The 24,790-nt window shown below is 46.2% G+C and overlaps 1 protein-coding gene across 1 annotated transcript in view; it reads right to left on the reverse strand.

The window, feature by feature from the left end:
* The window catches only part of ZSWIM8 (zinc finger SWIM-type containing 8), a 111,824-nt gene that overhangs the window by 75,103 nt on the left and 11,931 nt on the right, over positions 1-24,790 (reverse strand). Inside the window, 1 exon segment of the mRNA XM_044298870.1 lies at positions 9,553-9,706. Within this exon segment, the coding sequence (XP_044154805.1) occupies positions 9,553-9,706 (154 nt within the window).

The following is a 24,790-nucleotide window of genomic DNA, read 5'->3' on the forward strand; positions in this document are numbered from 1 at the left end:
TTCTTTTGATAAGACCACCCATCCCCACTCCTGCCAAGACCACTTTTCAATGCAATGCTGGAGGGTCATGATACAAGCTTTATCTCTTTCCTGAGTGCTGACCACTTCTGATTCTCTGCCTTTAGAGGTGCCCCCAGGCTACAACATTGTTGGAATGGTTGGACACCTCTGATATTTTTCCAAAAGGAAGAGCTACTCAGGGCCAAGGCCAGGAAGATAAATTCCTATGTCCACGGCTTGTTCTCCTCATGGCTATTCTTCCAGTGTAAAACTTAAACTGCTCTATGAATCAAAATGGTCAAAGTCCCCACCTGGTTCCTACTTTTCTCTTTCTACATGCTTTCCTTTTACCAATTCTAAATAATACCATATGGGAAATGCTATCCTTGTTTAGTTTTTTTTATATGACACAATGGCCCTCATTTACTAAAACTGGCGATTTCTGAATCTTACTCCAATCTAAATAAACAAGTTAGCTGCAGTCATTTTTTAAATGACCTAACAGTAAGATCTACACCTGCTATGTGCCTGTACTGTATAGATTTGCGCCAAAATTTGCACCATTTTCCGGATTTCTTCTTAGGGTACTTTCACGCTTGCGTTGTAAGGATCCGGCAGGCAGTTCCGCTGCCGGAACTGCCTATCGGATCAAGATATCCGTGGGCAAACGGATAGCATTTGTGGACGGATCCGTCTCACAAATGCATTGCAATACCGGATCCGTCTCTCTGGTGTCATCAGGAAAAACGGATCCGGCATTTATTTTTTTTTACATTTTTAAAGGTCTGCGCATGCGCAGATCGGGAAACCGGATCCGTTTTGACGGAAAACTTGTGCATTTCAAAAGAAATTAATGCCAGATCCAGCATTCCGTCAAGTGTTCCGGAATTTTGGCCGGAGAGAATACCGCAGCATGCTGCAGTATTTTTTCCAAATACCGTAAGGCCTCTTTCACACGGGCAAGATTTCCGCGCAGGTGCAATGTGTGAGGTGAACGCATTGCACCCGCACTGAATGCTAACCCATTCATTTCTATGGGGCTGTGCACATGAGCAGTGATTTTCACACATCACTTTTGCGTTACGTGAAAATCGCAGCATGTTCTATATTGTGCGTTTTTCACGCAACGCAGGCCCCATAGAAGTGAATGGGGCTGCGTGAAAATCGCAAGCATCCGCAAGCAAGTGCGGATGTGGTGCGATTTTTACGCACGGTTGCTAGGAGACGTTCGGGATGGAGACCCGATCTGTATTATTTTCCCTTATAACATGGTTATAAGGGAAAATAATAGTATTCTGAATACAGAATGCATAGTACAGTAGGGCTGGAGGGGTTTACTGTGCTGCCTGTATGTGCTTTTCAATAAGGTTAGTGTCACATTCAGGTTTTTGCTTGAAAAAAAGTTTTTCATGCCTTTTTGTGTGTATGCGTTTTCTCAAAAGCATTGCAGCCAGATGCTATAGTAAAAATGCAACATACAAAGCACTTTGACTTGAGATGTTTTTGGGGTCAGCAGAGTTTTTTTCCAAAACACAAGAGAACACATTTATTAAGACCGACGCTTTAAACACCGGTCTTAATAAAGCCCCATAGCTGGCGGTGGATCTGCCTAACTTATGAAGAGGTGTTAGCCCCTACATAATTTCGGCGCATCCAGCACCAGTCTAAATGTAAAACAGCTTCCTTGCTGTCTTACATTTAGACGATTTTCTATGCCTAAAACAGGCGTAGAAAACAATGAATGAGATGGGCCTGCCATCCCGTCCCCTCCCCGCCCCTCAATTTTAGACCTGGCGTGAACGGGGAAAAATCACAGAGAGCGGTGCAACTAACCGCTGCGTCACTAAAAGACTCCCAAGATGCTTCAGGAATTGCATTTTTATGGAGTTTTCCACCAGCATTCTCTACTGTACTTGAAAAATGTGAGAAAAAAAATCCATGTTCGAATAGGTTTACACCAGCAATAATCATTTATGTTGTTCTGCTTCGACAAAGAAGCAGAATAACATTAAATAATGGAACTGCCAGATTCAGCACATCGGAACCTGAACAGACCCCATTGACTATAATGGATCTGTTCCAGAGTCCTTTTTTATTAGCAGAAAAAAAGTCCTGAAAGCAGGACTTTTTTTTTTCCTACTCTTTTTGGCATAATCTGTGTCGGAGGCCCCCCAAAAAACCCTCCAACGCAGATGTGAATAAGCCCTTACAAATTTAACAAAATAATAATAATAATTAGAGATAAGCGAATCAAAGCTGACAAAGAAAAATTTGGTTCGCACAGAATCCGAATTTCCTCACGCTTCGTGTAGTGAATCGCATTTTTTCCTAAAATGGCTGCTGCACATGCAAGGACATGGAGCAAGGAACTCTGGGAAGGCGGGATCACCCATAATGCCATGAATGCAGCCAATCAGCAGCCAGCCAGCCCTGTGATGTCACAGCCCTATAAATAACCTCAGCCATCTTGGATTCTGCCATTTTCCAGTGTACTTAGTACAGGGAGAGACGTCAGCAGGCGCTAGGGACAGTGATAGAAAAAACTTCATTGTGCTAGAAAAATTATTTACAAGTGCAGAGAAAGATTATTCAAGGTGTAGGGAAAGGAAAGGGAGGAATCATTCCACAGCATTTATGTTGAACAGGGTTCAGTAGGGAAAGTGACAGCCTGGGTAATAGGAACAATCCTATTACACCTTTCAGCACTGACTGGGGATCTAAATTGTCATTATACAGCTCTGTAATTCCAGCAAACCGTTCTTGTTATTGGGGTGTTACAGCCATTAACAGGGTTTATTACAAGGAAATATTTCTAAGTCTTATTTTCCCTTGTGCGGTTCAGTTATATGTTCTAAAGCATTTTTGGGCTTGTATTAGTGGGGAAAAAAAGGGCTTATTAGCAGTTGTGTGGTGAAGTGAGAAAATTACAGCTCTTTTTGTTGTGTATTAGTGGCAAAATAAAAAAATATTTGCCGTTCAGCGGTGCAGTTATATGTAAAGCCTTTTGTGGCGTGTATTAGTGGCAAAAGTAAAAATATATTTGCTGTTCAGCTGTACAGTTATATGTTCTAAAGCCCTTTTTTGTGTGTATTAGTGGGGAAAAAGGGCTTTTTCCGGGTGTTTTAATTTCCTTTTTATTTATTTGATATAACAGTATGTCAAACAGAGAAGTGCCAGGCCCTGCACAGGGTAGTGGCAGAGGCCTAAATGTTTCTGGCACAGGAAGAGGTCTCAGTAGAGTAAGGGGCCGTGGCAGCAGGGGTCACTTTGAGAGGCCTGAGCTCCCAGTGTCGGCGATCGTGTCTTGACCAGCAACCCAGCAGTTCTTGAATGGTTAACTCAATCTTCGACTTTGTCGCAAGTGATATCAGACACCCTCAGCCAAAAGTCAGTGGGTTTGTCAGACACAACCCTTAGTTGGCATGGCCCGGGAGCAGGCCCTGTGCCCTCACCTGTCCTCAACCTGCCTCTGTTTTTTTCTGTTCCTTCAGCCAGAGAAGTATTGTATGCTGTGGGCTCAGCTCCACTATACAGTGAGGAAAAGCTACTAGAAGACAGTCAGCAGCTACTGGCAAGCCAAGATGTGGAGGAGACATCCACCGCCTCCTCCACTAGGCAGGCAAGTAGTGATGAGGAGAGTGGTGTGGGAGCTGGTGTTGCGAGCAGTCAGGCTCCTGGCCCAGAGACGGTTATGGAGTTCATCAGTGGCATGCAGACAGTACTGGATGATGATGATGTAGCTAATCGCACTTTGGAGCCGGGTGACGAAGGGGCTTCATCATCATCAGGAGAAGAGTGTAACAGCTTGCCCGTGAGGCAGCAGCGGAGCCAGCAAGTCGCTAGCGTGGCCGGGAGTCAGCAGGGTGGCAGCAGTGGAAGGTCAGGAGCCAAAATATGCCCAGGGTAGACCACCCTAGGGTTGTCTCGGGTATCGAATTATCGATACTTTTGTCCCAGTATCAGTTTGATACCGGGATTTGCCATTTACCGATACTAGGCTGTGCTACTGTGCACCATGTTCCCTCAGAAGCACAGGGGAGAAGGAAGCAGTCCCTCCCTACCCCCTGTGCTGCTGCTGCTGCCACCAACGAGAGGAGAAAGGGGAAGAGGAGGGGAGGAGCTGTGGCCACTGCGCCACCAATGAAGATAACTTGCCCATTAATTCAAATACAGGAGGCGGGTACTGGTTGCAGACACCTGAGGGGATAACTGCCGCAAATCGCAGCTACCTCTCATAGAGGTCGGGTGCCAGCGGTACGATTCTGCAGCCAGTACCCGCCTCCTGTATTTGAATTAATAGGCGAGTTATCTTCATTGGTGGCGCAGTGTGCACCCCCCAACCCCAGTATTAAAGTCATTGGTGGCAGTGGCAACAGGGTCCCCTCTCCCCTCCTCCTCCTCATTGGTGGTGCAGTGGCAGCTGTGATCGGAGCCCCAGCAGTGTAATCCTGGGGCTCCGATCGGTTACCATGGCAGCCAGGACACTACTGAAGCCCTGGCTGCCATGGTCAGCTCCCTGCTGCTGTGTGCACTATACAAAAGGGCAGCAGGGAGAGTGTGAGATCCTAGTCACACTAATAGAGCTCTATTACGGTGAATAGGACAAGGGCTCTAGCCCCTAAGGGGGCTAAGATTTTGTAAATAAAAAGTGGAGGAAAAAATAAATAAATATAAATAAGTATAAATCGCCTCCTTTCCCAATTTTACATATAAAATATATAAACAAATAAACATACTGCCGAAAAGTCCAAACTATTAAAATATTTTAAAATATCTCGGTGAATGTCCTGAAAGAAAAAAAGAAAAAGAAAAAACGCACAATTCGCAATTTTTCAGTCACCTTGTCCCCCCAAAAAATAGGATAGGACTGTTCTATTATGGGCCGGACGTTCCATAAAATGCGGAATGCACACGGCTTTTTTGGTGTTTTTTTTGTGGTATTGAATGGTATTGAGTATCGCAATACTTTTTTCTGGTATCTCGACAACCCTAGACCACCCGATTCGCCGGAGCCTACCTGCACGGAACGTAGCAGTGCATGGGTTCACTGAGGCAGCGGCGGTAGCAGTCAGTCAGTGCGTACTGTTGGGGGGGAAAATCACCTATTCGGTGGTGTGGCAGTTTTTTGTTAAGCCACCGGAGGAGGTGAACATGGCCATATGTAGAATCTGTGGGCAGAAGGTGAAGCGTGGCCAGGGTGTGAATGTTGGCACCATGGCCCTGCGTCAACATGTGCAGAGTCACCATAAAGTGTCCTGGGAGAACAGTGGCTCCGATGTGGTGGTCCAGCCTGCCGCAGCGACCGCTGCATCACCCAGTGGCACGCAGCCGATTTCAGGCAGTCAAGGCTCCACCACCTCAGCCGAAGGGAGCTGTCTGCCCTTCCCATTATCTGCTGGTCCTGATGCTCATCCAACGGCGCTGAAGCTCCTGTCCAAGTTGCTGGTGCTGCAGTCCCTCCCTTTCCAAGTGGTGGACTCTGCACCTTTCAGAGAACTGATGGCTTGTGCAGAGTCGATGTGGAGTGTCCCAAGCCGTAATATCTTTGCCAAAAAGGCAGTACTAACCCTGCAAACACATGTAGAACAGAAGGTGGGCCAGTCCTTGAGCCTGTCTGTGTCTGCGCCGACATGTGGAGCTGTAACTACGGTCAGGGACAATACATGTCCTTTACGGCCCACTGGGTGAATGTGGTTCCTGCACAGCCACACCAGCAACTTGGCCAGGTGATGCCGCTTCCGCCTCTACATTCTCACGCAGTTGGTCCTGTGACAATGTCAGCCTCTGCCTCCTCATCCTCCACTGCAGGAACAATTCTCACTGCCCCTCCAGCATACCACATGTGCCGGGCACGGCAGTGTCACGCTGTTCTGCACCTCGTTTGCCTGTGCGAACTGAGTCATACAGGGGAGGAACTGCTCAGTGTTCTTTATCAAGAAATCGAATCCTGGTTATCTCCGTGACAACTCAAAATCAGAACCATTGTGACCGATAACAGGAAGAACATGGTGTCGGCGCTGCATCAAGGAGGGCTGAGCCATGCGCCCTGCATGGCACACGTGTTCAGTCTGGTTGTCAAGCGGTTCCTGAAGTCTTCCACCAATCTGCAAGACATCCTAAAAGTGGCCAGGAAACTTTGCATGCACTTCAGCCACTCGTACACCGCAAAGCACACCCTCCTTGAGCTGAAGCGGCAGAACGGCACCCCCCAACATAGGCTGATATGTGACATTTCCACCCATTGGAATTCCCCCCTCCATATGTTGGACAGACTATACTAACAGAGAAAGACCATAAACGATTTCTTGATGAGCCAAGCGGACAGGAGTACTCCCCTGTGTAACTTCGATGTCAGCCAGTGGCAGCTCATGCGTGACACCTGCCGTTTGCTCAGGCCCTTTGAGGAGGCCACATTACTTCTCAGTCGCCAAGACTACGGGATGAACAATGTAATTTCACAACTACATGTCCTGGAATAGATGCTGGTAAATCTGGCTGGTCAGGGGACTGGAGACGTGGTGCCTAGATCTCACGGCCACATGAGCCCTGTGGGGGCTGAACTGGAAAAGGAGGACACTGGAGCACAAGCAATGTCTAGCGAAATGGGTGGTTTTTATACACAGGTGACAGGAGAGGAGGAGCAGGAGCTGCCAGAGGAGCTACAGGGCGATAAGGAAAAGGAGGCAAAGGACCCAGACACAACGTGGCTGTATGCAGTAGAGATGGAGGCAGGGAGTTCCTCTGAGTCAGTTTCACAAATGGACCGATGCATGCTCACTTGCTTGCGTAGTGACAACCGAATTGTCACACTATTCAGCAGAGGGATGACTTCTGTCTCCCCACCTTATTGGACCCTCGCTCCCGCTGAGAGGGAGGACAAACTGAACTACTATAGAGTCATCCTATGTAGTCAGTTGGCCGCTGCCTATATGCTCCATCGTCCATCCTCTCGCAGGTCTGACCGGAGGGGCCTCTGTGCTCACGTTCCACTGCAATGGCTGCTGGGGAGGGGTGGCAGGAGCAGCAGCAGCCTGAGTCTAGAGTCGCTGATGAGGATAAGCAGTTTTCTTCACCCGCATAGTGAAGAAACTACTCACCAGCAGCTAGACATAGAGCAGAACCTGAACCAGAAGGTGGTGGCATACTTGGAGTGCACCCTGCCAGCCATCATTGAAGATCCGCTGGACTACTGGGCAGTCAAACCGGATTTGTGGCCGCAACTGTCCGAGTTTGCCCTGGAAAAGCTGTTCTGCCCGGCCAGTAGTGTGACATCAGAGCGGGTGTTTCGTGCGGTGGGGGCCATAGTTACCCCCAAAAGAACTTGCCTGTCCACTCAAAATGTGGAGAGACTGACCTTTTTCAAGATGAATCAGGCATTGATCAGCCAGGATTTCCACCCGCCAATGCCTGATGCATCAGACTAGATCATCCATGGTGCCACACCAACACTTTGATAAAAGAAACCGGTTTCTTCTGGCTACCTGCCTCAGCTACTATTCTGATGCTGCCACCCGCATGATGCCACAAATCTGATGCCAAGTGCTCCTTCTTTCACCCACTATCTTCAGCTGGTACTGGTATTGCCACCCTCCTCCCCACTTTGTCACCGGGTCACTCTGTGGTTTCCTGATGCTGCGGCCATCTCCACACTATGTCACCTTGCCACTCTGTGGTCTCCTCATGTTGCTGCCACCTCCACACTATGTCACCTTGCCACTCTGTGGTCTTCTGATGCTGCTGCCACCTCCACACTATGTCACCTTGCCACTCTGTGGTCTCCTCATGTTGCTGCCACCTCCACACTATGTCACCTTGACACTCTGTGGTCTCCTCATGCTGCTGCCACCTCCACACTATGTCACCTTGCCACTCTGTGGTCTTCTGATGCTGCTGCCACCTCCACACTATGTCACCTTGACACTCTGTGGTCTCCTCATGCTGCTGCCACCTCCACACTATGTCACCTTGCCACTCTGTGGTCTTCTGATGCTGCTGCCACCTCCACACTATGTCACCTTGCCACTCTGTGGTCTCCTCATGTTGCTGCCACCTCCACACTATGTCACCTTGACACTCTGTGGTCTCCTCATGCTGCTGCCACCTCCACACTATGTCACCTTCCCACTCTGTGGTCTTCTGATGCTGCTGCCACCTCCACACTGTCATTGTGCCACTCTGCGGCCTCCTGATTCTGCTTCCACCTCACCTATGTTATAGGGCCACTCTGTGGACTTCTCATGCTGTTCCCACCCTCCCCACTTCATGACTGGGCCACTATTTTGCCTTTCGGCCTGGCTGACAAGATCATTTATTTGACCCTTCTTCTGATCTGTCAGAAGGAAGGAAAAATGAGATGCACAACGGATCCTGTCTGTGTAACAGCTGTATGGTCCCATCAGAATTGGCTTGTGATTTGGTAGCCAAAAGCAGGAGTGGGTACAAAACACAGAAGACATGCAAATATTCCATTTACGTCTCATCTCTGTTTTGGATACGCTCCTGTTTTTTTTTGCCATTAGCAATACAATTTAAAAAAAAAAAAATTCGGAGAACTGGCCGAATTAAATTTTTTTAAAATTCGCTCATCTAATAACAATAAAAAAAGTTAAAAAATCACAATTTTGTATAGAGAAGCCCAGGAGTGACTTAGGATAGTTTCATACCTGCAGATGCCTATCCAGCACGGTGGTTAGAATAGCCTGCCGGAGTTCTATGGATCCGGCACAGCGTTTACTATAATATAGTGTCCAGCTGAGATCCAGCGCATACCTGGCAAATATACAGAGAATCGGCCGGATAATAAAAATGCTGCACGCAGCAGTTTTTGTCTAGCTGATGATTCCAGGCATTCTCTGACATAACAGCTGGCTGGAACACCCGGCCGCAGATGTGAAAATAGCCTTAACCATAATGGCGACTGGTGACGATACAGACTAATGTGGAAACTTCATGATAAATTTCATGGAATAACACACTCATCAAACACTAAGCCTACCTGTACACGTTCCACATTTGTATGCAGAAAATCAGCATGAAATTCTCACAAACACGGCATAAAAAAACTTTACATAAATCCTATTACTGCAGTTGTGGTGCTTTTTTTGTGAGTTTTGTAATGCTGGTTTTTGTTGCGGATTTTGGTGCATATTTTCTGTTTATATTAGCAACCCCATTGAAAACTATGGGGAAACTTCTATATATAAGGTGTGGAATCGCACAATTGACATGCTGTAAATTTTAAAATACACATGTAAAAAATATGCAAAGTGTACATGCAAATCTCATTCACTTTGCCGGTACAGTTTTATGCTGCAGTTTTTCTGCACAAAAATCCATGCCGAAAAACCATATGCAATCTGCGTTGTGTTCAGTTACCCCAAGGGTGCACGTACACGGTGGGGGATAGCAATGGTCTCCGCATGTGGCTTGCTGCTAACTAATGTACTACAACTGTACAGGTGCAGCCCAACAATAGGATGTAATCAACATGTGCATCCCACAACGGGGATCCTTAATATGTCAAACACCACATATCCCCTGCAGAGCACTTACCTTATATCCTCTTCATTCTCTGGGAAGCTCCAGAATGCAATTCGTAGTTGTAGCTGCTCTGGAACTGGGGGGTAAACCTTTTCGACCACTTCGAATGGAATGTGAAACGCTACTTGTTTTGCAGACAGTTCCACTAGTGGACTCACAAATCCATCTACCGAAAAAAAAAAAAAAAAAAAAAAGATAAAGGACCATTACAATGGATTTGGCATACCCCTGTGGAAAACAGAGCAGCTGAAGAATAACACTATATCAAGAAGTTGGTTATATATATGTCCCATAGAAATGAATGGAGAGTGCACCGCACAAGCGCAGCTTCTACTCTATTCTCCTCTATGGGACTGCCAGAAGTATTTTTCTGAACTACCATAAAAATAAATGGAAGCTGGCTGCACATGCATTGCTGCTCTCCGATATGGGACCAGGTGAGACAACCCCCTTTAAAGAGAATCCGTCAGCAGTTTTGACCATGCTATGCTGCTGACAGCACTAGGTAGGGTCTGGAAAGAGCAGTACAAACCTTTTGTCAGGCTTTTATCACGTAGAGTAGTGTGAGTATGACATTTTATTCTGCCAAAATTCTGCTCCTTGGGTATAATGAAGGTGGAGCTTTATCGTAAAGTGCTCTCTCTGTTCTTTACACCCTCCTGAGTGCCAGCTGTAGTGGTGTTCTGGTTGCAGGCCACAACTGTCATTCAGAGCAGAGGGGAGAGGTAATGAAGCTGCCCAATGCAGAGCCCACTTTACAGTGAAGCCCCTCCCAGGGCACTTCGCAAAAGCGAAATTTGGCAGGATAAAACTTCAGATTCACACTACTCCTCATAATGAAAACGCCACAAAAGGTATGTCTGTCATGCTCTCCCCAGACCCTGCCTAGTGCTGTCGGCCAAACTGCTGACAGATTGATGTAGTCATAAAGTCAACAGATGTCAAACACCATAAGACTCAAAACCTTCTTAGCATACAATAAACGTATGATAAATGTTATTTAAGATGCAATTGATAACAGCTGTAAAGCTAGACCAGGCAAGGGATGATGGATGATCCTTCGCCATAGTGCACATATTTTCAGTTTGGGTGTGTTTTCTTTATTTTTCCTTATTACTATACTTATGTGCTGAAGCAGAATTATTTACATCTATCAACAGGAGGACAGAATGAAACGCTCATGTTACAAAAAAATAATATAGACCTTTTTTTTTTTTAACTCTTTAATGATGAACACATCCCAGATTAGTTCAGATGCTTCAAAATGCAGGACCAGCAGACTTCACTACAAATTACCAGGCCCACAACGCTTACATATGTTGTGCTACAATTAGTTTATAGCTTATATTTGCGCCTGTTTCTGGAGTAAATATAAGTAAATTCCCTGACACGCCCCTACCCAACCACTGTCACGCCTAACTGGCATACAAGGGCAAAACTGGTCGTGTGCCAACAGAAAAAGGGACTTGCAATACTTTTTACGTCTGTGTTCCTCAGGGTTTATTTTTATGGATTTAAGAAACAGTTGATGCCACACAGGCAGAAAAAAGACAGACAGAACAAAGTTGGAGACAATCCTCATTCCACATGTAAAGCCATTAACCAGTTTTTAGCAGACAAAACACAGACATTGTTACAAATAACAGCAACAACAACAAAAAAGGTCAGCGCATGTGATGAGAACACAATAGCTCAGCACACATACTGTAATACAATAAAAACATACTACAGTAGGATAAAAATAGTCTTTAAAGAGGACCTTTCACCAGAAAAAAGTATCTAAACTGACTATACAGACGTGTAGAGCGGCGCCCAGGGATCCCCCTGCACTTACTGTTATCCCCGGGCGCCGCTCCGTTCTCCGGTTATAGCCTCCGGTATGTTCCTAGTTAGGCTCCACCCAGGGGAACCTGCCGGCGTCTCTTTCTCCTATGCTGTAGCGCTGGCCAATCGCAGCGCTCAGCTCATAGCCTAGCTATGAGCTGAGCGCTGCGATTGGCCAGCGCTACAGCATAGGAGGAGACCGTGGCAGGTTCCCCTGGGTGGAGCCTAACTAGGAACATATCGGAGGCTATAACCGGAGAACGGAGCGGCGCCCGGGGATAACAGTAAGTGCAGGCGGATCCCTGGGCGCCGCTCTACACGTCTGTATAGTCAGTTTAGATACTTTTTTCTGGTGAAAGGTCCTCTTTAACCTACTTGTTCATGCTAAAATCACAATCTGCATGCAAACGGACAGCATTTGTAGACTGATCCGGATCTGTCTCACAAATGCATTGCAAGAACGAATCAGTTAATTTTTTTTCCCACATTTTTAAAGGTCTGCGCATGCGTAGACCAAAAGGACGGATTCGGCCTTGCAGTATTTTTAATGCCGGATCCGGCACTAATACGTTTCAATGTAAATTAATGCTGCATCCGGCATTCTGGCAAGTGTTCTGGAATTTTGGACCAAGATAAAACCGTAGTATGCTGCGGTATTATCTCCGTCCTGAAAAGTCAAAAAGACTGAACTGAAGACATCCTGATCGGATCGCTCTCCATTCAGAATGGATTAGGATAAAACTGATCAGTTCTTTTCCGGTATAGTGCCCCTAGGACGGAACTCAATACTGGAAAAGAATAACGCTAGTGTGAAAGTACCCTTAGTTGCAAATTGCTCCTCCAGCTGTTTTTTATTAGTACCACGCTTTCAACTTTTTGTTGCCCCTGTCTCAACTTTTTTTGAGATGTGCCTATTGCCATCAAGTTCTAAATTTTTTTTATTTATTTTTTATGAAATGGTAAAATGTCTCATTTTCAACTTTTATTTACTTGTATTTACATTTTACACAGCGTCCAAACTTTTTGGGAATTGGTGTTGTACTTCTTGGTACATAAGTTGGCCCTACTGCAGGTATCCAAGTACCCGGGAAAGGGAACTGCTATTAGGTGACGTTCAGTTCTGCAGTCTTGTGAACAAGCAGCATTATAATATTCCTATCTGTGGACCTTCTATTACTGGATCAGTCCAGGTCATAACTGGAGCAGTGTACAAAACAGGAGTCATCTCAGCTGGACAAATCCCTTGTAGAATGCAGCTGCAGGCACTCAGTGTCATTCAGGAGCAGATACTTTCAGTTATCAATGTAGGGGAAATTTAGTATTACATAAAGCCTATTCAAATGAATGGGGGACCATTAAAGGGAACTGATCATGAACTTTAAGCTACCCTCACTGAAAGACGCATAAAGTAGTGACAGACATGCTGATTTCAGCGGCCTGTAACTCATCACTCATGAGCTAAAATTAAAGGGGTTCTCCGGGTTCAGAGCTGAACCCGGACATATCCCTAATTTTAGCCAGGCAAGGGCTCTTTTATTTACAATAACACACTGACGGGCGGAGGCTTCCGCTCGGTAGTGTGTTCGTGACATCACCGGCTCTGATGGGAGAGCTTTAGTGCTGCCCTAGCCGTTTTACAGGCAAGGGCAACGCTAAAGCCCAGCCATCACTGCCGGAGACGTCACTGGGCTGACTGCCCTAAGGAGAGCCCGATTAACCAGAACCCCAGAAAATGCATCTGAGCATGAACTGCTCCAATGCACAAGTCAGGGGGGCTGCCTGGGTGAAAATGGACATATGTCCGGGACGGGTTCAGTTCTGAGCCCGGGCAACCATGGGAATCTGCAGTATAATCACTGACATATTCTGCAGCCCTTTACAGACTTGTCGTCCCAGATGGAGCTCACAAGTTCCCTATCAGTATGTCTTTGGTGGATAGGAGGAAACCCACACAAATACGGGGAAACCATACAAACTCCATGTAGATGTGGTTCTTGTTGGGATTCAAAACGAGAAGCCAGTGCTAGCCCCTGAGCCACCGTGCTGCCTAATCACAATTATTCATGATCTCATGCTCTCCCACCCACCCAGTAGATGATGATTGCTATTTCTCTCATAGGGGGAAAACTGTCAATGATCAGCAAGTGGGTGGGAAAAGCAGGAGAGCATGAATAACCACAAGTCTTCTCAGGCAGCCATGACTATTTTCCAGGCCCAGGCTGCATTGATTATAAAGCTGGTTCTTGGGAACCACTTACGTTTAGCTCATAAGAGGCACCACTGAAATAAGCATGTGTGCCAGCACTGTATGCTACTCTGAGTAAGGGCAGCATAAAATTGATGAGAGGTTCCCTTTAAATGTAAAAAAAAAAAATGCATGTGCTATAAAGACCAGAATAGAAAAGTAATAAACACCATAATAATTCAAGATATACAGACCAGACCAAAAGTTTGGACACACCATCTCATTCAAAGAGTTTTCTTTATTTTCATGACTATGAAAATTGTAGATTCACACTGAAGGCATCAAAACTATGAATTAACACATGTGGAATTATATACATAACAAAAAAGTTTGAAACAACTAAAAATATGTCATATTCTAGGTTCTTCAAAGTAGCCACCTTTTGCCTTGATTACTGCTTTGCACACTCTTGGCATTCTCTTGATGAGCTTCAAGAGGTAGTCACCTGAAATGGTCTTCCAACAGTCTTGAAGGAGTTCCCAGAAATGCTTAGCACTTGTTGGCCCTTTTGCCTTCACTCTGCGGTCCAGCTCACCCCAAACCATCTCGATTGGGTTCAGGTCCGGTGACTGTGGAGGCCAGGTCATCTGGCGCAGCACCCCATCACTCTCCTTCATGGTAAAATAGCCCTTATACAGCCTGGAGGTGTGTTTGGGGTCATTGTCCTGTTGAAAAATAAATGATGGTCCAACTAAACGCAAACCGGATGGAATAGCATGCCGCTGCAAGATTCTGTGGTAGCCATGCTGGTTCAGTATGCCTTCAATTTTGAATAAATCCCCAACAGTGTCACCAGCAAAGCACACCCACACCATCACACCTCCTCCTCCATGCTTCACGGTGGGAACCAGGCACGTAGAGTCCACCCGTTCACCTTTTCTGCGTCGTACAAAGACACGGTGGTTGGAACCAAAGATCTCAAATTTGGACTCGTCAGACCAAAGCACAGATTTCCACTGGTCTAATGTCCATTCCTTGTGTTCTTTAGCCCACACAAGTCTCTTCTGCTTGTTGCCTGTCCTTAGCAGTGGTTTCCTAGCAGATATTCTACCATGAAGGCCTGATTCACACAGTCTCCTCTTAACAGTTGTTCTAGAGATGTGTCTGCTGCTAGAACTCTGTGTGGCATTGACCTGGTCTCTAATCTGAGCTGCTGTTAACCTGCGATTTCTGAGGCTGGTGACTCGGATGAACTTATCCTCCGCAGCAGAGGTGACTCTTGGTCTTCCTTTCCTGGGGCGGTCGGCATGTGAGCCAGTTTCTTTGTAGCGCTTGATGGTTTTTGTGACTGCACTTCGGGACACTTTCAAAGTTTTCCCAATTTTTCGGACTGACTGACCTTCATTTCTTAAAGTAATGATGGCCACTCGTAGGGGTGGGCGGTATAGGCGATATAGGCGATATGCGATATGAATTTGGGCCACGATATGGATTTTCGCCATATCGCCTATATCGCCGGACCGCGATATGATCGCGCGCACCATGTTCTGAGCCGGCCGGCACAGCGGAGGGAGGAGGAGGGAGGAGGAGGGAGTCTCTCCCTCCCCACTGTGCGCGGCTGCCGCTGAACACCAATGAGGACAGAGTAGGAGGAGGAGGGGAGGGACTGTGGCCACTGCACTACCAATGAATGTGCCGGCCATATCCCTCAGGGTCCCCCTCCTCCACCCCATCATTGGTGGCAGTTTGCAGTTCCGATCGGAGCCCCAGCAGTGTAATGCTGGGGCTCCGATCGGTTACCATGGCAGCCAGGAGTCACGCTGCTGTAGTCCTAGCTGCCATGGTATGTTAGTGAGCAGAGAGCAGCGCATTATACTCACGTGCGCTGTGGCCGGCGGTCGCTCCTTCTTCTGTCTGTGCGGCGGATAGCTAATGCTTACAGCATTAGCAATGCGCCGCACAGACCTATGAGAAGAAGGAGCGACCGGCGGCCACAGCGCACGTGAGTATAATGCGCTGCTCTCTGCTCACTAACATACCATGGCAGCCTGGACTTCAGCAGCGTGACTCCTGGCTGCCATGGTAACCGATCGGTGCCCCAGCATTACACTGCTGGGGCTCCGATCGGAACTGCAAACTGCCACCAATGATGGGGGGGAGGAGGGGGACCCTGTGGCCACTGCCACCAATGATTAATACTGGGGAGGGGGGGTTTGCGTTACCAGAGGGGGCAGATCAGAGGCTGGGGAAGGGAGGCAGATCATAGGCTGGGGAAGGGGGGCAGATCAGAGGCTGGGGAAGGGGGGCAGATCAGAGGCTGGGGAAGGGGGGCAGATCAGAGGCTGGGGAAGGGGGGCAGATCAGAGGCTGGGGAAGGGGGGCAGATCAGAGGCTGGGGAAGGGGGGCAGATCAGAGGCTGGGGAAGGGGGGCAGATCAGAGGCTGGGGAAGGGGGGCAGATCAGAGGCTGGGGAAAAGATCAGAGGCTGGGGAAAAGATCAGAGGCTGGGGAAAAGATCAGAGGCTGGGGAAAAGATCAGAGGCTGGGGAAAAGATCAGAGGCTGGGGGCAGATCAGAGGCTGGGGGGCAGATCAGAGGCTGGGGGGCAGATCAGAGGCTGGGGGGCAGATCAGAGGCTGGGGGGCAGATCAGAGGCTGGGGGGCAGATCAGAGGCTGGGGGGCAGATCAGAGGCTGGGGGGCAGATCAGAGGCTGGGGAAGGGGGGCAAATCAGAGGCTGGGGAAGGGGGGCAGATCAGAGGCTGGGGAAGGGGGGCAGATCAGAGGCTGGGGGGGGCAGATCAGAGGCTGGGGGGGGGCAGATCAGAGGCTGCCGCCATGGTCAGCTCCCTGCTGTTGTGTGCACTATGCACAGGGCAGCAGGGAGAGTGTAAAGTCCTATTCACCCTAATAGAGCTCTATTAGGGTGAATATGACAAGGGTTCTAGCCCTTAAGGAGGCCAATAGTTAATAAATAAAAAGTAAAAAATAAATAAAATTTAAACACCCCCCCCCAATATAGAAAACAATATATCGCAATATATATCGCATATCGCACATGCTTAAAATTATATCGCAATATAGATTTTAGGCCATATCGCCCACCACTAGCCACTCGTTTTTCTTTACTTAGCTGCTTTTTTCTTGCCATAATACAAATTCTAACAGTCTATTAAGTAGGACTATCAGCTGTGTATCCACCTGACTTCTCCACAACGCAACTGATGGTCCCAACCCCATTTATAAGGCAAGAAATCCTACTTATTAAACCTGACAGGGCACACCTGTGCAGTGAAAACCATTTCAGGTGACTGCCTCTTGAAGCTCATCAAGAGAATGCCAAGTGTGTGCAAAGCAGTAATCAAAGCAAAAGGTGGCTACTTTGAAGAACCTAGAATATGACATATTTTCAGTTGTTTCACACTTTTTTGTTACGTATATAATTCCACATGTGTTAATTCATAGTTTTGATGCCTTCAGTGTGAATCTACAATTTTCATAGTCATGAAAATAAAGAAAACTCTTTGAATGAGAAGGTGTGTCCAAACTTTTGGTCTGTACTGTATTTCTTGTTGCACAATAAACATCTATAGAACTTTTTTTTTTTTTACTCTAGCAATAGACATGGTTCCATCTGGGAGGATCATAGAGTGCAGTGCTTCTATCTGCTATAAATGCTTTATACTTATTCCTCAGAGGAAAGATTCATTTATTTGAGGTCAGCCAGATGATGAACTATAACTCTGGAAAAGTTGAAGTAAATTCAACATCAACATAACTTCCTCTTAGTAGCATCACTTTCTAAAAACCACAATACAGAGATATACTTCTGAAAGAAAACAAACTGCTAGTTAGGGTCCATTTACACGTCCGTAGTGTGTTGCGGATCTGCAATACAGGGCCGGCACCCCTATAGAAATGCCTATATTTTTTTTCGGGAACCGCACACTGGAAGTACAGAGCCGAGGATGCGGACAGCATAATGTGTGCTGTCCGCATCCTTTCCGTCCCTATTGAGAATGAATGGGTCCGTACCCGTTCCGCAGAATTGCGGAACGGATGCAGACCCCTTCTACGGAAGTGTGAATGGAACCTTAATTTGAAAACCCATGAAGGGAAAAATAGATTTTCTCTTGCAGAAACATAAGGCTATGTTCACTGTTCACTACTAAACCATTGATGACATACACCGTACATGTGTGGAGGATGTGGTCTCTTTAAAGATGACTTTCACACTTATCTAAGGTGACTTTCCCCGAGAGCTGCTTTCCCATGTTAAGACTGGGGAAGCTGTTCTTTGGTGGTGATAGGCGGGAGTCTTTACAAGGCTACCAGGCCTATCACTATCACAGGCCTATGCATTGGAATATACTGAATTTACCATATACTACTGTATTAAATCACCGTAGTATATGGGAGAAGCAATCTAATAATTGCACATTCAGGTCCCCTAAGGGGGGGTGCTTAGAGTAAAAAAAAAAAATTATGAATAAAAAGTTTTGAAAAAAAATAATAATATATAAACATTCAAATCAACCCCCTTTCTCCATAATAAAAATAAACTAAAAATGATGCTCTTATTAACACGTTCTGCAGTGGATCAGACATGTACAGTCATGGAAAATTAACATCTAGAAAACAATGCAATTGGCCCGAGACTGATATAAGTATAAACTGGTGGTGGCGCTTGGTCAATGATCATACAACAAAAGGTAGTGCACCCTTTATTTTGGGTTCTGCAGCAGGGTCACATTAAGACAGAGTGACATTATCTTGTTGTAATACTATGCCTCCTGAGTCAAAAAAGGCAGTAGGACTGATTCCATAGTAGGCCCTCTTGTAAACTCTGGCAAGGAAATCATTCGACGGAATCTGCTTTCATCAGTAAACACTATTGTTTGAGGCGGGCAGGCAGTCACTACAGGGGCTACTGCAGAACCAATCTGTGATGTTGTGGCTGTCCTTTGGGATACAGCAGATCTCCTCATAAGATGGTCTTGGCAAGCACCTGGCAGAGCCCTCGTGTGAGTGGTCTCCTCAGTGTCAACACCACCAATGCGCTACAGAAACTTCTCATCTAACTCTTTCTGAGATTTGACAGATGGACCACCCAGCTCAAAGTCCATTAATTGCACAAATAGTGCATGCCTTCATCTAGCAGGGATTGTGAATACTTTACTTCTGGGTTAGAAGAAAAGGTATGTAATAAAGCTGCCAAAGTTTATTTAACGGTAAGTGCCGCTACCTTTTCTTCTAACCCACAAGTTTCTATTTTGATTACGCGGAGCAGAGCACCACTGATTGTCGCCATTTGTCTCGTGCGTTGAAGGGTCTATTAGACGTTATTAGGCGTTTTCCTTGATGGACCTTGAATGGTGAATACTTTAACAACAACAAAACAATCCTGTAAGAGAGAAGACGAAAAACAGTGGTGCCAGACAAAAAACCAACAGTGGTGCCAGACAAAAAAAAAAAAGTCTGTGGAGCATCTGTATGTAAAGTAAGGATCTTGGAGCTTTGATCACTATATGTAACTCGAAGTGTTCTTTTTTTCACTTTTCAGTAATGTAGAAGGGCTGTGAGTATGTACTAAGGAATGTATTACCTCGTCAGTTTCTTATCAGACTTGGGCAGGCTTGTTTTAATTTAGCTGAGCAGCTTGCACAGTAACACATAATGTAAATATTACCATGTATAACAGATTAACAAGAGTCCGTTAAAACTGGGTTAAAAAAAAAAAAAAGACAGCAATCAACAAAAAATACTGCAAAAGTTAATAACATATGGTAGCAGTCTATCAGCATGTCAAATAACTGCACAATTAGCAATTACAATGATAATGTCCTTCATGAGTGGCACCTACAACATTAAACTTCTAGACGGAGGACAGCGGGTGTCATGATAGCTGTCAATACCTCTTTTTTCTCCGCTGCCAGAATACAAACACAATAAGGAGCACCTACAGCACCGAGAAGGGCAATTGAAGGATATGTTGCTCCACATCTGCACTTGCCAAAACATTTAAGGCTACGTTCACACTGGCGTTTTGGCTTTCCGTTTGTGAATTCTCACAAGCGGTCCAAAACGGATCAGTTTGGCCCTAATGCATTCTAAATGGAAAAGGATCCGCTCAGAATGCATCAGTTTGCTCCGTTCTGCCTCCATTCCACTCTGGAGGCGGACACCAAAACGCTGCTTGCAGCGTTTTGGTGTCCACCTGACGATGCAGAGGCAAACGGATCCGTCCTGACACACAATGTAAGTCAATGGGGACGGATCCGTTTTCACTGACACAATAGAAAATGGATCTGCCCCCCCATTGACTTTCAATGGTGCTCAAGACGGATCAGTTTCGGCAATGTTAAAGATAATACAAACGGAGTGTGAAAGTCGCCTTATATACAGTACTTGTTCCTTAAACTCACCTCTTATGTAGCTGATGGGGCAGTGTGGCTGCTGGAAAGGCAAGGTTATGCCACCACACTGTCGACCAGGGGGTTCTCTGTAGGAAGAGGCATTTCTCTACACTGGGTTTAGTGTAACACCTGAAATGGGATTGGACTGCTGGAGTTGGGAGTTGGTATGGCAGGTTCCTAACTCCCCTCACTCCATTCACGGTGTTGACTAATTCGGTTCAGTAAGTAAGAGATCAATAAGGGAGTGCTGAGCTATTCCCCTGCCAACTTGGAGAGCTATGAACTACCTCAGACTGTGAGGTTTATGTCTGTATGAAAGCTAATATGGCAGTGAAGCCAGTGCCCGCACAAGGTGTGATATCTCTAGTGCTGCCTACCCCTAGAGAAGACTAACTTGCTGCCATAGTGGACAGCGGAGCTCCAGCAGTGAAGCACAATGCTTGGCATCTTTTAGAGGATGTCACCTCAAGTCCCAGCTAGACGGGTAAGGCCCTTTCCAAAACACAAAGCTAACAGATAAGCCCTTACCTGTGCCTGTTACAGGGGCCGGTCTAAAATCAAATGCAGTCACCGGGACCAGGCAGTTCCGAGAACAGCCGCCAGGGGCCTTCATCGGGCTGTTCTCGGAACTGCCTGCTCCCGGGGACTGCATTTGATTTCAGACCGGCTCCCGACACAGGCACAGGTAAGGGCTTACCTGTGCATCGACGGGCGGGTAAATCTACCTTACTAAAGATGGCAGCTCGCATGTGTTCGCTGGCGAACACTGCGAACTGACCATCACTGACTACAAATCCCAGCATGATCCATTTATTTCTATGGAAGTTCTGAGTACAGCCCAGGAAGTGTGCATGCTGGGAATCATAGTTTCACCACAGCTAGAGTGCCGGAGTGCTATACGAAAAAGCATTGGCCTCTCCAGTGGCCAGGGCTATGTCACAGCACATCGGCTAATGCTTTTTCCTATAGTGTGCAAACACGACCACCACTGATGGATTGCAGGGTCATAATTATGGAAACAAGCACTTAGTGATTGAAGTAATAATTTTGCGCAAGTGACATTTTGAAGACAGATTTCTCCCCCAATGTTTTCAGTCAGATCCATATGAAATCAGAACAAAGTCTTTATGTCTCTGTCTGACAGCAAAGGCAGACAGAAGTATAGCAGGGGCTGATAGGAGTCTATGGATGTCATATTATGGGTACGTAAATCTCTGAGGTTATCCAATACCCCTGTGCGCATTAGATGATATATCTATGGTTGCACCATTTAAATACCGTTATTAGAACAATATTATGTTTTGGATGGCTATATTATTTGGATGCAGAATGGCAGCATCAATTATTCAGTATATTACAATTCTTTTTGGGCACTAACATATTATTTGAGTACTGTATACTGGTAATATTGGAAGCAAAAAAAAATAAAAAAATAACACATATAGCATTACACCTAGAGGCTCTGCTCTCTGAAACTGCCACGCCATCTCCCCTTTGATTGCAAGGCTACATATGAAGATGGGACCAACACAGATGCCTTCAGCTGCCAATTGCACATGTAACAGGTGAGCCAGTGTCAAAGGTACAAATCTGCTGATGGATGCCCAATGCTCTGTAAATTAGAAAAAGAGCCCCATTTCTGGTGAAATTATGAATGTGCATGCAGTACATGACATCTGAATCCTGAGCAATGTATGACAAAGACCTGGCTGTAGACCCTTCTCCACATACTGCGAGGTGCCATCAGCCAGGTTCTCCCTTGGGCACATAGCAGGCTGAGCCGTTCCTTGGTGACTAGAGGATATAGCACGCCTTTGGAACATACCTGCCGTCACTGGAAGTCCCTAACGTCTCAATGCAATTACAGCAAAACTAAATATTGTGATGGAGAGGAAAGCAGCCGTCTGTGGTCACAGTGACACATAATCTAGGCACGGCCTTGCTAAGGATTTTGCCCAAGTAATGCCACTGCTGGTTGGCGAGTTCAGCACTTGGGAAAGCTGGCTCAACAACATATTTGGTAATGGCCACGTACAGTTACATTGGTATTGCAATATAGTTTCACTCTACCAAAGGCAGGATGTAATAGTGACCAGGACGTGGTCGGTCTAGTGAGACTTTTTGGAGTAAAGAAGCAACATATGCCCGGATATGGTTTTTCAAATAAGTATTTGTGGTTTTGTGGTACCCAATATTGATAAACTATCCTCAGGATTGCTCCTCACCCTGACCTGATTGGAGAGGATCTGACTTCTCCTAGCCTCAACAATCAGCTGCTGTACAGTAGCTCCGAGCTGGTTACTGCAGTGCTACACCTACTGGAATGACGGACGGAGCCCTGTAGTTCTGAAGACAGCGGACCTACTGAAGAACAGATCATCAGTGAGCATGCAGGGTGTTGGATCCATGCCAATCAGGCCTATCCTGAGTTTCACTTGTAAAGAGATGGACAAACCCTTTAAGCTACCAAAAACTCGCAGCATTTAGGTTTTCTTTTGTGTTTGGGGTCAGCAGCCTTTTTAGCAATCTTTAGGTGTGGCAGGTTTCTCTGGGCTTCTCTATAGAACTTTAATACCACTAATCAACTAGTACAGTGTATCAGGACAAATGTCCATGTAGAACACATGCCGTTATAAACACACAATTTAAATTTAGACCACATACAACATATCACTTTTACTGGCAAAGACACTACAGTCATAGCGCAGCAAGAAAAAAAACTGTGGAGGAAGGGAGCAATATCTTGGAGCGTATTCATGAGATCCCCTGCCAAGTAACAAATCCAGACTGTTTATTTCCAAGGCGTACCAATTGCAGGATATTGTACTGCCAAAAAATGAAGTGAAAAGGAACGCAGTGCAAAGCATTGTTTAAAGTTAGGGAATTCCTGGGGAGTTTAAGGAGAGAGAGGTTACCTGGGGATAGACCCCATCACCAGACCATGACTCACCAAGGTCTAACAGCAGCATCAGTGCCAAATATACAGCTGTCTTGTGTGGGGGTTTTGGCTGTTATTCATAGATAAGGTTTCTATACTTTTTTTTACTTTCCATTTTACTTGTACATGATATATACCCCTAACCTGCCCTGTGTATGAATGTTCACTCTGCTTTTTCCAGCTTTGTGCGGTATTTTAAGTTTCAAACTCAGCCTGCTGGGCTCCCTGGGTCCCTGACCCCCATCTGTGGTCTTCTGGTCCACAGTGTATAAACTTTTGGATGGGAAGGATCATGTGTGTCACTGCTACCAGCGACTGGCCTCAGCAGTGACATGTCACCAAGCGTCAAGTGACCCAGCAGCGACATACTGCTTGGGGACACATCACCACTGAAGCTAATCGTTGGCTACAGCAGTGCAAGTGACCCCTTCCATCCAAAAGTTTACAGGACAGGAACCTTTAGACTACAGAAGCGAGCCAGGGACCTGGAACAGAGCATCGGGGGCTAGTGAGCATGCTTTTTTCAACAGGTACAAAATACTGGGCTTGAAATTTGAAAGACTGCACAATGTTGGAAGGTGATGGTGCATGGACATTTATGACTTCTCCTCAGAATACTGCTCCAATCACATAGGGTCTCTGGAAGCTCCGTTCCTATAATCAGATCATTTGGACCCGCAGTAATCATATACTCATCGTCTAGGCTATGGATAGTGGATAAGTTGTTGTGCTGGGAATGCCCCTTTAACAGTCTTTTTGCAGTCCGAGTTAGTTTCTCTATACTGCTTTACATAGATGCTTTCAAAATGATATTAGTTACCTTTGAAACAGATAGCGGTTTATCTACACCCCCTGCAGTCAGTCATAAGGCCTAGCAGCTTACTGACCGCGAATCTGTCTAATGAGCTCCCACAATGCACTGCTCCATGGTTAAAACAGAAAACCCCACAACTGAATTCAGCTTTGAAAACAAAATCAGAAGAAAACATTATGTAATAATGTATGAAACCTAAAGGAGTTCTCCTTCATTTTCATATTTATGGCCTATCCTCAGGATAGCTCAATATGTGATCGGCGGGTGTTCAACCCTCAGCATCCCCAACCATCAGCTGTGAAGTCATTGGACGGTGGCAGTGCTTGGCATTGAAGCTCAGCCGCATTCACTTGAATGGGACTGAGCAACATCTAGGCCACGTGGCCTAGGAAGAGGTCTAAGCGCTCATGAAGCGCCGCGGGCCCTTTATACAGCTGATTGCCGGGGTGGCGGGAGTTAATTCACCACTGATCTGATATTGATGACCTATCCTAAAGATAAGCCATCAATATCAAATATTTTTTGCTAGATTTCTGACAGCGGGATGCTGGAAATTGTGCTTCAAAAGCATCAGGTAAACTTGTAATGGGGCCCGAAGGGGTGGGGCTCGACTTCTCTATTAGAGGGGTTGTCCAACCTCATGAAATACAAACACAGCAGGGATCCGCCTAGCAGGTGCTCGCTCCAAACCCTGAATACTCTGTCCAGGATGGTGGGACTTCTATGAGGTGGGGCCATTAGCCTACATGGCCAGCAGATGGAAAAACCTGCCACATCAGTGTATGCCGGATAGTCGTGGTCATGTGACTGGAGGGAGATATAGCTTTACATGACTGCACAACACCTCTGAGTGAGGATTCACCCGTAGCAATGCAGAAGGTGACTATGAAACAACTGCTGTACCGTACCATCCACAGACCGTAACTATACACTATACAATGCTCACCTTGACGTACACTGGTGTGGGAAGGGGTTAAAGAACGCAGCAAGTCTCCTGTATTTATGAGGGGAGCGCTCACCGCCACATCCTCGCACCCCCAACATTCTCAGTGGTGAGAGGGGTGGAGGGTTC

This window comes from Bufo gargarizans, chromosome 6, assembly GCF_014858855.1.
Source record: "Bufo gargarizans isolate SCDJY-AF-19 chromosome 6, ASM1485885v1, whole genome shotgun sequence".
Classification (NCBI taxonomy): domain Eukaryota; kingdom Metazoa; phylum Chordata; class Amphibia; order Anura; family Bufonidae; genus Bufo; species Bufo gargarizans.